The 10914-nt window shown below is 48.5% G+C and overlaps 3 protein-coding genes across 3 annotated transcripts; 2 read left to right on the plus strand and 1 right to left on the minus strand.

The window, feature by feature from the left end:
• Positions 1-523: 523 nt before the first annotated feature.
• Positions 524-3073, plus strand: LOC117840460 (plant cysteine oxidase 4). The gene is made up of 3 exons (XM_072290923.1): positions 524-2146; positions 2281-2638; positions 2732-3073. The coding sequence occupies exons 1-3, from the start codon at positions 2048-2050 to the stop codon at positions 2854-2856; spliced, it is 582 nt and encodes a 193-aa protein (XP_072147024.1). The 5' UTR covers positions 524-2047; the 3' UTR covers positions 2857-3073.
• A 1943-nt stretch (positions 3074-5016) lies between these two features.
• On the minus strand, positions 5017-6404 carry LOC140221079 (uncharacterized). Its single transcript, XM_072290402.1, has 2 exons — positions 6072-6404; positions 5017-5034 (listed from the first exon to the last, which is right to left on the minus strand). The coding sequence occupies exons 1-2, from the start codon at positions 6402-6404 to the stop codon at positions 5017-5019; spliced, it is 351 nt and encodes a 116-aa protein (XP_072146503.1).
• A 238-nt stretch (positions 6405-6642) lies between these two features.
• Positions 6643-9996, plus strand: LOC117839805 (uncharacterized). The gene is made up of 4 exons (XM_034720225.2): positions 6643-6894; positions 7076-7496; positions 8154-8217; positions 8413-9996. Exons 1-4 carry the CDS (start codon positions 6890-6892, stop codon positions 8499-8501), a joined length of 579 nt encoding a protein of 192 aa, XP_034576116.1. The 5' UTR covers positions 6643-6889; the 3' UTR covers positions 8502-9996.
• Positions 9997-10914: the final 918 nt, after the last annotated feature.

The raw sequence follows: 10914 nt of genomic DNA on the forward strand, positions 1-10914 counted from the left end.
ACCATTGTAGTTGTCTCCAAACCACCACCACCATGCCTTTTCACATCACCGGTGATACCCTTCTTCCTCATCGACCAATACTCGCATCTATCCTACTCATGTTGTTGCAGATATGCCACCGAGATGATATCGTCAAGTTGGATACCTCCCCAAATCAGATCTTGTGGGGGCATGTTTGTGCTTATCTCCCACATCATTGGTGTCATCGTCGGTCACGTCCACGACATCACAGGTAAATTGTGTTTTATGAATTTTTAGCCAGCACTCTTATTTTTTACAAGTGCATTCAATATATTCCCTAATCTTGCCTTAGAATTCTGATTACGAATTCACCTAATTCCAACCACACAGTTTTTTTTACGCTAGATCATTATGTTGGTTTTTTGTTTTGAAACCTACTATAATGTTCATCCACCTTTAGTTTTGGAGAATAATTATTTTGCTCCTCTTTATCTACTATAAATACCTTAAGCAATACTCAACCCCATGACACCTCACATACACACCACCTCACAATGTTTATCCTGAGGTCAAAATTAACCGTACAAACAATCCCCAGCCACATCACTATATCAATCACAAGATGCTCCTTTACCAGCACACAGAAACTGAGCGCTGCAGCCCAGCACACCCTCTGCTGCCTTGCATCACCCTAGCACGCTGCATGCAGCCACTCACGTTCTTCCTCCTCCTCGCAATATATCCTCCACCTGTAGTGCCAATCTGCCAGCCATTGTATCAGTATGGCAGCAAGAAACGCAAAGCCTCCACACCCAGCCAACAAATGACTCAGGCGCCAGCCAAAAGATACAGCTTGCAGCCGGAAACAGATCAGTTTCCTTGCCTGGCACTGCAGCCAAAATATACAACTTTCAGCTGGAAACACACCATCAAACAGCACGCCTCTCGCATGCTGTCAAGTTCTTCTTCCTCACCAGCCAGCGGACGAGTATGGCATGCAGCCAGGACATAGCATGCAGCTTGAAACGGCATCGGTTTCTTGCCGTGCTCGGCGACGCACCGGAGGGAGATGTTAGGATATTGGGATTGCTGTGGGCTGAAACGGGAGCCGGGAGGCGCTAGCACTTTCGGCCGGCCGGGGGTTTCGTCCAATCCACCGGTTGTCTACTGCGTGAATCTTGAGCTCATGAGTCATGGCGTGCACCGAATTTCGCTTGCGAGGGACTCATCATGAGATGGCGACTCGCGTGTATAAATGGCAGGCGCCTGCCACCCCTGCTCCTCATCCATTCACCATCCATCACTGTGTGTTCGATCTCTGCTCGCTGTCGGTTCTCTCGATATTAGAGGTCAGGCTCTCAGGCGATCTTTGCATTTGCAGTAGCAGTGTTTCAAGTGTGGTGTTGTGCTGTTGCTGCTGGTTGTGTACCGCGAGGTCCCTGGCTATGGAGGGAAGCAACGTGGCTGGAGGAGTAAAGAAGGAGGCTGTCGATGCGGCAGCTCAGGGGGCACCGTTGCTGAGGGCTGGAGGAGTAAAGAAGGAGCCAGTGGACGAGCCCACGGACGCCGGGAAAGAGCTCCGGGAGGAGGCGGCGGATGCTAGCGCGGCGAAGAGGCGGAGGGAGGAGGAGGAGTCGGGGGACGAGGCCGTGGGGGTAGGGAAGAAGAGGCAAAGGGTGATGGTGGCGGCGGCGCCGTCGTCGTCGAGCAGGAATAGGACGACGGGAGCGGATGCGACAGCGGCTGCGATCGTTCCGCAATGCCGGTGCAGCATGCTGTTGTCCATGCCGCCTCTCCAGCGCCTCCTGGATGCGTGCCGCGACGTGTTCAAGGGCACCCCCACACCACCCTCGTCCATCATCGTCCCCTTTATCTGCAGATTAATGGGTTCGTGCCGTACCGTTTCGTTGAACGCGAGCACGCATGGTCGTACGATTTCGCGAGCTCCTGAATCTAAGAAACAGTTGCATGTTGTTATTGACTGAGACATGTATGTTTTAGACCTCATGTTTGGATCTGAGAAACAGTACCATGTTGTTATTTGCTTGTGTTTTCAGGGAGGATTGGACCGCATGACGTCGGGCTCATGGACGATCTCGACTACTTCCACAGGATGAACGCTGCTGCTCGCCAAACCCCACCAATCATCACATGCAAAACCATTTACAGCTGCAGCAATTTTACGGTAACTATATCGATCGACCGACCCAGCTTTGCATAAGTGATCACTGACATGTCACAAGACAATGACCGTAAATGCATGTGTGTTTTGCCTCTGAATTCAAGTAATTTTAATTTCAACGTGTTGCCGGCCCGCAGATCGCGGTCTTCTTCCTGCCACAGCGAGCGGTCATGCCCCTCCACGACCACCCGGGCATGACGGTGTTCAGCAAGGTTCTCATCGGGTCGACGCACGTCGAGGCCTACGACTGGTTGCGTCCCCGCGTTTCCGGCCAGGGCTCGCCGGCGGCGATGCTTGCAGAGAAGGTGCTGGACCACAACGTCACGGCGGCGTCCGACGCCTGGGTGCTATTTCCGGACACCGGCGGGAACATGCACCGGTTCGTGGTAGACGGGCACTGCGCATTCCTCGACGTCCTCACGCCGCCCTACGCGCCGGCGGAGCAGAGGTCCTGCACTTACTACGAGGACTTGCCCTACGACGAACTCGACCCCTGTAAGTACTCGCTAGCTCCATGCATGAATCAGGAAGAAGCTACAAGACTGAGGTGAGCTCATGTCATTTGGTGTTTGCTTTGGTTATCGACAGGTGCTGTGAGCAGTGGGTTAACGGAGGCGCAGAGGCGACGACAGCTAGCATGGCTGCGGGAGGTCCCCCAGCCTAAGGACCTGAGGATTGCCAACTTGCCGTACCAAGGCCCAAAGATCTTCTAGGGTTGGCAGCTAGCAGATCCCGTTTGGCAAATTTCTAGCTCGGTTTAACTCTCTTAGCGGTGTTGATAGATCCGAATCGTGCTTGTCCAATGTCCTGTTAGATAAGAAATTGGCAGTGATATACGACGACGACGGTGCAATCTTATGAAGTAGACTTTGTAATTGTGGTTGTCATTGTACTATAGCTATTTTATTCGTAGCTTCATACCATGCTACACCACATCGGAGGTCTGAATTAATAGGTCATAATGGCATGGCAAAGGCACACCACATCGGAGGTCTGAACTGGGAACAATAATACTCCCTCCGTCTCCATCCTAAATTATAAGTTATTTTAGCTTTTCTAAATGCGTAGACATTATTATGCATCTAGACATATGGTATATCTAAGTGTATAATAAAACATATGAATCTAAAAAAGTTAAAATGATATATAATTTGGGGGTATATCTACGTATATAATAAAACATATGAATCTAAAAAAGTCAAAATGGTATATAATTTGGGACAGAGGGAGTAGCTACTATGAAAGTAACTATCCCAACATCTTCATGTAGCAATTTAGATGAATACTTATACCCATAGAGAATGAAATAGAATGGAAAACAAATCCTTGAATAACCCATGAACAGCTTTTTTTTAAAAAAATAACTTGTTAACGCTTCAAGCACTCATTGTAAGTGTTTTATTAAAAAAAAAGTCATGGTAGATCGATGTTGAAAAATAACATTGCCTCATACGGGAAAACCCATTTACAAACATGGCCATTAACTACATAAGATCTTTCCTATGTCAGTAAGTCTATTTCTCTTAGCGAAAACAAATGAAAACAATGCCAAAAAAATCAATATACCCTTAAGCATTTTCGCTAACGATGAGTGGCTACTTGTGATGACGTGTGTACACCTCGAGAAGAAACCATCCGCCACCTCACGTGTTTCTGTTGACCGCTAATTGGGCCTCTACTTCTATATATACCGGCTATAGTAGGAGAAATGCTTTCAATTATCCATTCATGAATCTCAATCCTCGTTTGCACTACCAATGCTTCCTCTTCCCTCCCCCTTTCGTTGCTTGCGTCCATGTAGCCTGAAGAATCCATCCCCACCCCGCAGCCGATGTCACCGGCTCCAAAGAACCACCACCACCACCACCTTTTTCCCACTGCCGGTACTCCCTTGCTTCCTCATCAGCCAATACTCCCGCATCACCGCTACCATGCATTTTTCCATCGCCGGTGCTCCCTTTCTTTGTCCTCATCAGCCAATACTCTCGCATCTCTCCTACTCCCACTGCTGCAGATACACCACCGAGATATTATCGTCAAATCGGCTACTTTCCCCAATCAAGACTAGCAGGGGCATGCTTATGTCGTCCTCCAGGATCATCACTCTGAGTGCTCGGCACCATCCACTGTGCCACATCACAGGTAAATCATATTTTTGTAAATCTTTTATCAACATCTTGCTTTTTACATGTCCATTCAATATATTCGTGTCGGAACTCGGATTATCCTATTCACCTTGTAACCACACCGGTTTATGATTTTTTTATGTCAATCGTTGTGTTGTTTTTTCCTTTTGAAACCTACTAATATCCGTCCATCTTTCTTTTCCACCGGAGAACAATTATTTTATTCCTCATGTACCTGTAATAATTTAGCCGAAATCAAGTATGCATGGAACCCTCACAATCCAAACCTACATGCATGTATGTTTATCATGCAAGGCTGCAAAGCAAAATTAACCGTGCAAACAAACCCCAGACGCGGCAGTCTCACAAGATGCGCATGTACCAGCACAGAAACTGAGTGCTGCAGCCCAGCACCGAATAGTATGGCATCGAGGAATGCAAAGATCTCGATTCCTTTCGCCTCCCACACCATTCCTCTACATCCATGGACAGATGCACGTCCCAACAAAAGACCCAGTAGGCAGCCAAAAGATACAAGCTTGCAGCTGCAAACGTATCAGTTTCTTTTGGAGATAATAGAGGCTGCACCGTCGCGAGGCACGCCACGCTTGAAGTGGAGAACCACGTGCCTCTTTTGGAAAGTTGGTGGAGTGGAGCGGTGCGGCGCGGCGCCTTTCGGCGGCAATGCCATTTGACGCTACCGCCTCTCAAGCGCCTTCCTGGACGCGTGCTGCGCATGGTAGTACGTTACGTCATGGCGAGGTCCTGAATTTATGAAACATTTGCATATATGTTAATCACCACATGTGTTTAGAACTTTAACCTCCCGTTGGCATTCGAAATTTCCATTCCCGATGATCATATCGATGCTTGTGTTTTTCAGAGAAGATCGGACGCGAAGACGACGGCTGGCATGCCTGTAGCAGGTCGGCGAGCATAGGGACTTGAGGATCTGCAGCATCCCGTGCCAAGGCCCGAGGATTTGCAGCTTGGCGTGGGGAAGCTGCACCTGGGGATGCCTTTGCACAAGGTGCCTTTGGTAAGCTCTACAGGGGAACGTACAACGGGATGGATGCTGCCATCAATCTTGTGGATGGATCTGAGGATGACCCTGAGAAAGCTCAGTTAGTTGGGCAGCAATCAGCCCGGGAAGTGATGATTCTTGCAAAGGGTGGATCTCTCAAGAATTTACATGTTGCACGTGGCATGGCCTATGCCCACGGCCTTGGCTTTATCCACAGAGATCTCGTAGCTAGTTCTATCTCTTGTATACATGCCTAAATGCCTAATCCCTTCCGGCAGATTGCTTACTTGGTTTAAGCGCGTGCTTGGTTGCACGCCACATTTCGCCAAGCCTCATGGATGTCGCCACAGGATGCTGGCCAGTGCTTGGTTGGGTTCAAAGCTTTAGCGCGCCACACGAGATGCAGTTCATTTCTACGCCTTCCCACGCTTAAATTGTGACGCTCTTTATTTGCACCACCGTTTTGTGGTGTCGCCACACAAATTTGGCAGACCATGGTTCGCAACCAATGCAAGCAGGCCCTAACTCTCTATGCGGTGGAGATCAGGACAAGAAATTAGCAGTGATAAATGATGTGATGACGGTGATGGCAATGGTGGAGATCAGGACAAGAAATTAGCAGTGATAAATGATGTGATGACGGTGATGGCAATGTTACAGTGTAGACTTTTTTTAATTTATTGTGCTTATCATGGTGTAGATAAGAAATTAGCAGTGATAAATGATGTGACGATGGTGGTGGTATTGTAACGATGTGAGAGATCTGCTGACACCGGACTTTGGCCGTCAAAATCTCATAAGATCCAGAGGTCATCGTGGTCGCCACTCCTGCCAACACCTCTCGGGTGATGGAATTCAACAGGTAGCTGAGGAGCTGTTGATCTTTGCTCACCCACGAATCGTACTCGGGGTTGGAGACTTCTTGCTTCGTGCCGTCCAGCAGCACCTCCAAGGTTTGGCTCGGTGCAGGGACTTTTCCCTCGAGGATCCCAAGAAGCTGGGCGCCACAAACCGCCGGGAGGAACTGCGCCTTCCACAGAACATAATTGTCCCGTGTGAGTTTCTCGGACACCACCGGCCTAAGCTGCAGCAGCGTGGAGGAGGACACCATGGTTCGAGCGGACGGAGCACCATGAAAGATTTGGTGGAACTGTAGTTGCCTATTTCGACATACTACAGGTTGCGTGTTTATATATGTGAGTATTAAAGACTCCAACATAATTACAGATGAGGTCGTAGGATATCCGGTTTGTTGGGCTGCGTAGGTTTACAAGAGATAGAGCCGCTAGGCCGACTATATCTCTAACTTCAACAGCCCGGGGATCCCTCGCGGCACCGGTAGCGCCGGGCCGGGGCTCCCTCGGCCGTCGCGAGCCCCAGCAGTTGAGGAGGCGGCGGCGTCGTCGGGCCTGGACGAACACCTGATGGTCGGCGCCCTCTTCTCCACGCCGCCCTCTGCGTCGTCCACTTATGCAGCGGCCAAGCTGCAGCTGTCCCTGCCCAGCCCGAGGTCGCCGCAAAAGCTGTTCGGCACTGCTGGCGCCGCCGGGTTTAGTCCTCAAAAGCTGCTGCATTTCTCCGGCCTGACGAGACTTCATGTGGTACGCCCACTAGCTCGCATTCCCTCTTTGTCCTCTCGTTCTCAAGTCTTGCAATCTGCAGCATGATTCTCTGACAGTTAGTTCTTGCTGTTCGATTGCTGTCTGTGAGCATTGGTAGTTAACAAATCAAGGCAGCTGCAATGCAATCTGATCCATGTTCGATTGATCATGGCCTGTGCAGGACCCCTCGTCCTGGTCGTCAGGGGCCTGCGGCGCCAGCCTGCTGGAGGGGAAGAGGGCTCTGTTCAATGCAGACGCCGGCGGGATCAGTGTGGTGGGCACCGAACTGGCCCTGGCTACTCCCTCCTACTGCTGAGCTGCTCCTACCTCCACTTCGTCACCTCCATGGTCCCTCCACATCAGTCTGGAGATTATTATTAGTTGTAGAGACTCGGCATCTCCCTCCGCGGACTTCCATTCCTCGGTGCCCGTTCCCCAGCGCCGTTTCCTGTCGCCTCGTCCTGAGCTGGGACCGCCGCGCTCTGCTTCTTGGAATCGCAGTCCTCGGCGTCATCCTCATCCAAGAGGCGGATGAGAACCTGCGATTCATCGACTCCGAGATCGAGTGCATCGTGCAGTCCGAGGAGAGCACTGCCAGCAAGGTACACTTTCTTTGCGTTTTATTTGCTTGCGTTGATACAGTAGTTCGATTCTTATGTCTGCGTTAGGCTTGTTTCGCAAAAGTCATGATTAGGGTCCAATGCTTTCTGATTCATCGGAAAACAAATAGGAATCGGTAAATAGATTTAAATGCATCAGGTATGCAGGTTTCAGTTGGAGGCCGGAAGGAATTGGGTGCCAATTTAACCCAGATGGCACATGGTGCCTCTTGTGATGGACCAGTGTGAAAATGTGATTGTCACATGCTTGGATTCTAGATTTGAGGAAAAAAAGAAAATATTTTCCACATTATGTTTTTCTTGCTTTCTTGCGTCCAAAAGTTCTGAATTGTATTGTGGTGTGTTAGTGTTTTGAGTTTGTGCCTCGGTGCCTGTCCATGCTCTCTGAATTGTGTCTGGTAGACTATTAGTTTCGTCATGTATGTTTCATTCTGTGAAAACTGAAAAAAGAATGGATTATTCTGTGAATTATACTCCCTTCCATACACACTCTGGATTTCTGTTCAATTAGTGTACATGTCTTAAAAGAAGTTGTGGTGATGGTAGGGAGAAGCTTGCACTGTTAGAGAACTGCAAGTTCATAGTAGAATGTTCCCACTAGACTTCAATTTGTCAGGTTTCTAACTGATTCTTATGCAGGATGTTAATGGAAATCTGCCGGCGTGCCTTCATCAGATGAAAAGTTCAATGGGTGTTAACTTAGGTACATCTCTTGTAGGCCAGTTTTGATGTCTTTCTTCCCATTTTTTTCACTGCATGGTGTGATGCATGTTTTGGTTTGCCTTCTATTGTCCTTCATTTTTCATAGTTTTATTTTCTATGGCAACTTCTGAGTTCACCGATTATGACATGGTGATCAACCATGCATCTTCAGTTGATTTCTAATTCTTTTTATCAGCCTTTCCTCCTACAGGTGGGATCCTCAAACCGGCAGCAAGAGCAGGAGCAAGAATAGGAGTTCAATATCCAGCTTGTGGCAGCAACTGAATAGGGTCAGACACATCTTGCCAGCGAGAGTCGCTGAATTTCCAATTCAGTATTTAGGGTTGCCATTGACACTTGGCCGGTTGAAGAAATCACATCTCCAATCCCTTGTTGACAAGGTAACAGCCAGCATTCCAACCTGGAGAGCACCTTTGATGAATAGAGCTGGCAGGTTAACCACTGTCAAAGTTGTGATGAGCTCCATCTGCGTTCATACCTTGATTTCACTAAAGATCCCAGATTGGGTGTTCAAAGAGATTGATAAGCGTAGAAGAGGATTCCTTTGGGAAGGAAAGCAGGAAGCTAGATGTGGTCACTGTCTAGTTGCTTGGACTACAGCCTGCAGGCCAACTGACTTTGGGGGCCTAGGCATTCCTGATCTGCGATTAGCCTCCTTTGCTCTCAGACTCAGGTGGCTTTGGCTAAAAAAAAACAGATCAGAACAGACCATGGAGCCATATGCAGATAGATTTTCAGCATGACAGGACGCTACAACAGATGTTTCAAGCCTCCATTGAACAGCTAGGAGATGGGCACCTGGCTTTATTCTGGTCAGACAGATGGCATCGTGATTCATCCCCTTGTATCTTGGCGCCACATCTATGCAAGCTCATAAGGCCAAAGATCAGAAGACGGCACACCGTGGCTCAAGCCTTACACCAGAAACAATGGATAAAGGACATTGTCGGATTCGCTACAGTGCAGGCGCTTACTGAATACGTTCACCTTTGGCATGCTCTGACTGGTGTGCAGCTATGACCCGGGGTTGAGGACATCGTGTCCTGGAGATGGGCTCCATCCGGCTACACGGCTCGATCGGCCTACAGGGCCTTCTTCCAAGGAGCTATCAAGTTTGCTGCGCATAAACTCGTTTGGAGAGCATGGGCGCCCCTGAAAGTGAAGTTCTTTATGTGGTTAGCAGTGAAGGACCGTTTGTGGATGGCTGAACGCCGGCACCGCCGGGGATTGCAAGACCATGTTGCATGTGCTCTTTGTGAACAAGACACTGAGACTTCGGATAACTTATTCGCGCAGTGCTCATTCACCGCTCAGGTTTGGCAAGCGATTGTATCACTTCTGAACTTACAGAATCAGCCATCCTCGCAGCAACTCTGCATCACCAACTTCTGGCTTCATTTGAGGAGCGCTGTGGATACTTCAAAGAAGAGAGGAATCGACTCAGCTTTCTTATTGATCTCGTGGAGTATCTGGAGGGAGCGTAACAGCAGGGTTTTTAACAGGCTGCGGCTAAACCCCATGGGCAGTTGGCTTGTGAGATCACCGAGGAAGCCCTTCGTGGTGCGGCGCCGGAGCTAAGCACCTGGCGTTACTGGGCTGGCCGGGGCAGCACGACTACTAGACGCTTAGGACTGCTCTTCCCACAGCCACCATTCTGCTTTTGGTTGAGTTTTACAGTTTAGAAGTTCAACTTTGTCTGTCTAGACTACAAATTGATCAATTGATCATCTTATTAATTTGTCTGTATTGCTTGGTGTTATTGTGGAATTAAGCTAAACTTTGACTGTCTAGACTACAAACAGACTAACACTGACCCTGCGTTGCAACATAGCATCATTGTGAAGCCCTAGAGAATTGATGGGCATTGGAGAAACAATTAGGCAAACACCCAAGCCAATAATGATTATGTTCTCCAGATCTTTCAAAGTAATTCTCCTGTGTCAATGTTGGCCAATCAATTACAAGAAGCAATATAATTACTTCTAAAAAAACTGCTATGAAATACATTTTTTGCCTTTGTTTCATGGAAAATAAAAATACGGATCTGAGAGAAAAGACCTAAGTTTTTGAATGAAAAGCATTAAAAAGTGATTAACTCAAATCCCTCATGATTTCGATGTGAATTTGAAGTTTTTCCCAAAGCGTTCTTCGTGAAGGGTGTTCAGTTTTTTCCAAAATTCGCGATGAATACCTAAGTTTTTTGAGGTATTCTTCCCAGATCTATTAGCTCTCGAGGAGTTTCTACTCTGGCTCAAGTTTCGCCTCGATCTGTTGTGTTCTGAGGAAGGTTTTTTCGTTCGAAGTTTGGAGTGTTCTTTGTTTCTTCCTTCTGTTCTTCTCTCGGGCAGCAGGCGAACACAGCAGAGGCGGGCGCATGCTTGCGTCAGCACCTGCGTCAGGCGTCAGCGCGTAGGGGCCATTGCCTCCTTCCCTCACGGAGAAACACCGTCATCCGAGTAGTGCCCCCGCTTGTTCGCCGCGCTGCCAGTGGCGAAGTTTAGAGCAAATTGGAAAGGGGTGTGCTTGCTTTGTATATGTACAGAGATGAGTCATGGAGGTGCAAATATGGTGAAAATTTAAATATATTCACTGTTTTTTCATTTTTAGGGGTACATTAGTACCCACTAATTACCATGTATGTTCGCCCTGCGCGCTGCCGAGGGCGCGTCGTACTCTA

Source organism: Setaria viridis, chromosome 9 (assembly GCF_005286985.2).
Source record: "Setaria viridis chromosome 9, Setaria_viridis_v4.0, whole genome shotgun sequence".
NCBI lineage: Eukaryota > Viridiplantae > Streptophyta > Magnoliopsida > Poales > Poaceae > Setaria > Setaria viridis.